Source organism: Bemisia tabaci, chromosome 2, assembly GCF_918797505.1.
Source record: "Bemisia tabaci chromosome 2, PGI_BMITA_v3".
NCBI classification, from domain to species: domain Eukaryota; kingdom Metazoa; phylum Arthropoda; class Insecta; order Hemiptera; family Aleyrodidae; genus Bemisia; species Bemisia tabaci.
In genome coordinates, this window is record NC_092794.1 from 31,265,636 (window position 1) to 31,269,353 (window position 3,718).

Consider the following 3,718-nt stretch of genomic DNA (forward strand, 5'->3'; position numbering starts at 1 on the left):
TCCCAACTCTTGCAGACGAGTGCTATAGGTAGTCCGTTGGAACATCCTCATACTGCCTGCATTTTCCTTGTGTCTTCAAAAGAATCAAGGACAATTAAAGTTTTGTTGCACCCATTTCCTCTCTTGTACTATCGACCGGTGTCTAATTTTAAAGTACCTATCTGGAACTACTTACGAAAGCTTCTATGAGAATGAACCGCTCTACGTATCAGATGTTTCAACTCAATGTATACTGGCAATCAGATTATCCATCAAATGATCAACATTCAAAATTTAAAATTTTATTGACTGGTGGAATGTATTATATTCAGTGGCTCAGACCTGTAAGTAGTAAAATGTTCCGTTTTTAAATGTTTCTTGGCCCTCCCTCCATAAGGAAGGGTCTTGCTCTCATTTTGAATTCGTTCTGTTATCAAAAGGTGGTTGATATATTGTTACGTAGTTTATTGTCTGTCTCCAAGGACGGCCATTAACCATAGGTAGATCAATTTGATGATCTGTCTCCCGCTTTGTATTTTTGCAGATCGACACTTCCAGGAGCTTGCCTTATCAGATGTACATTGCTGCTCAGTGCCATTTGCTCTATGCCTGTAGATGTTTCCTGTCATGTGTGGAAGGAACGTCGGGTAGAGAATCGATGGCTACCTTAATATCATCAATGATCGTAGTAAATCGTGAAATTATTTAAGCTGTGGATCTATGATGTCGCATCTTTTGAAAAATGCTTTCTCCTCTAAAACTAAACTGAAAAATCGTGTTTGTGTCAGTGCTTTTCTGAGAGTGGTGTTCTGTATTGATCAGCTATTAAATCATGGTGCTAATTTTTCTCTTACGTTAAAGAGTGCTTTAGATATTTTTACAATGCACTCATCGTGTTTTCAAAAGTTCCTTTGTACCTGCACCAGTTCTAATCGGAAATTTGGATTTATTGTCTTCAAGTGGATTTTTCTGACCCAGTGGATTACATGATTTGAGCGAGTTGGTGAGTGTTGTTTGTTCATTGTCTATTTTACTGAGCATGTCTGCATGGTCCAAATATCATGTGCTCCCATTGGGACGCTTGTCTCCTTTGTCTTGATTCTAAGATTTATTTAATTTCCGTGAGCAATTTGGATGGTACTGAAACCTTCTTGTGATCATTTTTATGCAAATGGTTTTGTTTCCATGAAAAATTGTCACGGAAATGATTTCGTTTCCATGAAAAATTTTCACGGAAATGATTTCGTTTCCATGAAAAATTTTCATGGAAATAAGCCACATGGAAATCAGCCACACGGAAATCAGCCACATGGAAATATTTCCTGTTCCATTTTTCCGTGTCATTTTTTCACGGAAATCAACTTCATGGAAATCATCCACACGGAACATTTTTAGCAGGGCAGGAGCCCTGCAATTCTTTAAACCCCTAATTGCTTTTACCACATCCTCCAGGTGGACCTCCACGTTGTTAATACACTCAGTTTTTGTGATTTCGTATTGAAACTCCGGTCGCCTCTCTGTCAAAAGATTTTTAAAATGGTCCTCTAGTTTTTCAACTGATATCGGAGATATTATGTCGCGCTTCATGTCCCGGCGTAGCCCTTTCAACAACTTCCAGCTCTCGGTGCTTTTCCTTCCTCCAAGATAGGCGTCCAACCTAGAACAACTTCTCTCCCACGATTCGTTCTTTTTCTCCGTAATGAGCTGCCTGACCTTAGCCTGAGCGTGCCTGTAGGACGTCTTATCCTCAACCTTTCTCGAAGAAAGGAACCGATGATATTTTTCACGCTTATCCTTAATCTCACTCTCTATCTGTTCATCCCACCAGTAAGGTTGTTCTTTGGATTTTCCATTATTATCCGAAACGCCGAGAGCTTCCATTGCTGCCGAATGAATGCAATCCTTTAAAAATTGATACTGGCCTTCGGTATCACTATTTCTTGCTTCACCTAACTTCTCGTCCAATCGCCGTCCGTAGAGTGCCTTAACACTTGGATGCTGCAGACTTTCGATATTATACTTCACAAGCCTTATACGGTCCACTTGTGGCAAAGTCTGCAGTTGTGTTAGCCTGTTCTTTCTCATAGCAGCCCCTCACAGGGAAAGCTATATGGCCGCCCCAAGGAAGTAGTGATCACTGCCGCAGGAAAGACCTCTCCACACTCTAACTTGCTGTACCTTTAAGCTGGTGTCTTGCTTTACTATCACATAGTCGATGACAGACTGTAAACCCCGCGTAGGCTGGACCCACGTAAACTTGTGTATATCCTTGTGTTGGTAAAACCCATTGAGCACTTTCAAACCTCTTTGCTCACAAACGTCAATGATACGATTGCCATTATCATTCAATGTAGCCTCACCGAATGGTCCTACGATTTTACTATTAAGCTGACGACCTGTTCTCCCATTTAAGTCTCCCAACACAACGATTTCTCTACTATGTCCAATATTTTCAATCTCTTCATCAAGCTCCTCAAAGAATTGGTCTTTCACTGCGACAGTTGAGTCGTCATTGACTCCATACACCTCTAGCACAGTCATCATATGTCCAAACACAACGAGGTTCATCCGGATCATACGGGGGCTAATCGTTTCCCACGTTTTCACGCACTTAAGCAGACTCTTACGGACAAGGATTGCAACACCCTGCTGAGCACGTTGGTCCTTCGGCACGCCACTGTAAAACAAATCGTAATTTCCAATACTCTCAGATCCTCGCCCTTTCTTTTTTGCTTCTGTCAAAACAGCCAAATCCACGTCGCGACTTTCTATCTCCGACACCACTTCCGTCAATTTCTTGGAAATGCCTTGCACATTCCAAGTTCCAAATAAAAGGGTCCATTTCCGTAACTTTTGTCGATTTTTCCGTAAAATTCCATTGATACCGAGGCTCGATTTGGGGTTTTTGACAATTTACTTTTTATGAGTATCGAGGAGTCAGCCCGATGCCTCAACCCCCAACCTGGAGGACCAGAGTTTGATTTCGGAGTTGCCTCTCCTAGACAGGTTGCTTTCACTGCAACTAAGAGCCCTGTCTGCCCTTTTCTTGGGTGATTCCTACGCCTAAAAGCCGGTGACCAACTCCAAGCCCCCTTTGAGGCAGGGACTACCAGCTGGGGTCCGCAGGATTGCTATACCTGTGATAGTGAAGTCCCCCATACGGCTCTTGTACATTATTTTATTACAATTTATGAGATATATTAGCCTCCTCAGCTTCGGAGGGCCTGTTTGGAGGTCGATTAAAAACTGTCAAATGCTATCATTTTGCTGCGCCCAGTGCCTCCAAACTAACTGCGCCGTGACCCACCCCCCCCCCTTCTCTGGGTCAAAAGTGGAATTTTCTCATTCAAAAAAGGCCTCTGGACGACCTTTCAAGAGATGGTTAGGTTTGAAATTATTTTGGCGCATTTTACGACCGAAAAACGTAGTTCCGCGAATCGGCCTATTTTCTCCCCATTTAAACCAATGTAATTGCTCCCAAAATTTTCGTCGCTTTGGGGGAAAGTGTAGACTTCAGCTATGGTGCTGAAACTTTAGAATTGTATTTTGGGGACCAAAAGGAATGGGAAAAAGCCCGGGGAGCAAGGTTTTGAGATGGTTGCCTAAAAACGGAACACCCTAGCATAACGGCGTTTGGAACACACGACCAACCGAGTTCGGTAAAGTTTTACCGAACTTTTAAGGTTACGGAAACCGACCATTCGGTTATTCGCACCGAACTTTCAGTGTGTATTCGGAG

General features: G+C 42.6%; 1 protein-coding gene across 1 annotated transcript; it reads right to left on the reverse strand.

Moving 5' to 3' along the window:
• Nucleotides 1-2,085: 2,085 nt before the first annotated feature.
• On the reverse strand, nucleotides 2,086-2,520 carry LOC109031449 (craniofacial development protein 2). Its single transcript, XM_019042955.2, has one exon. It carries the CDS (start codon nucleotides 2,518-2,520, stop codon nucleotides 2,086-2,088), a length of 435 nt encoding a protein of 144 aa, XP_018898500.1.
• Nucleotides 2,521-3,718: the final 1,198 nt, after the last annotated feature.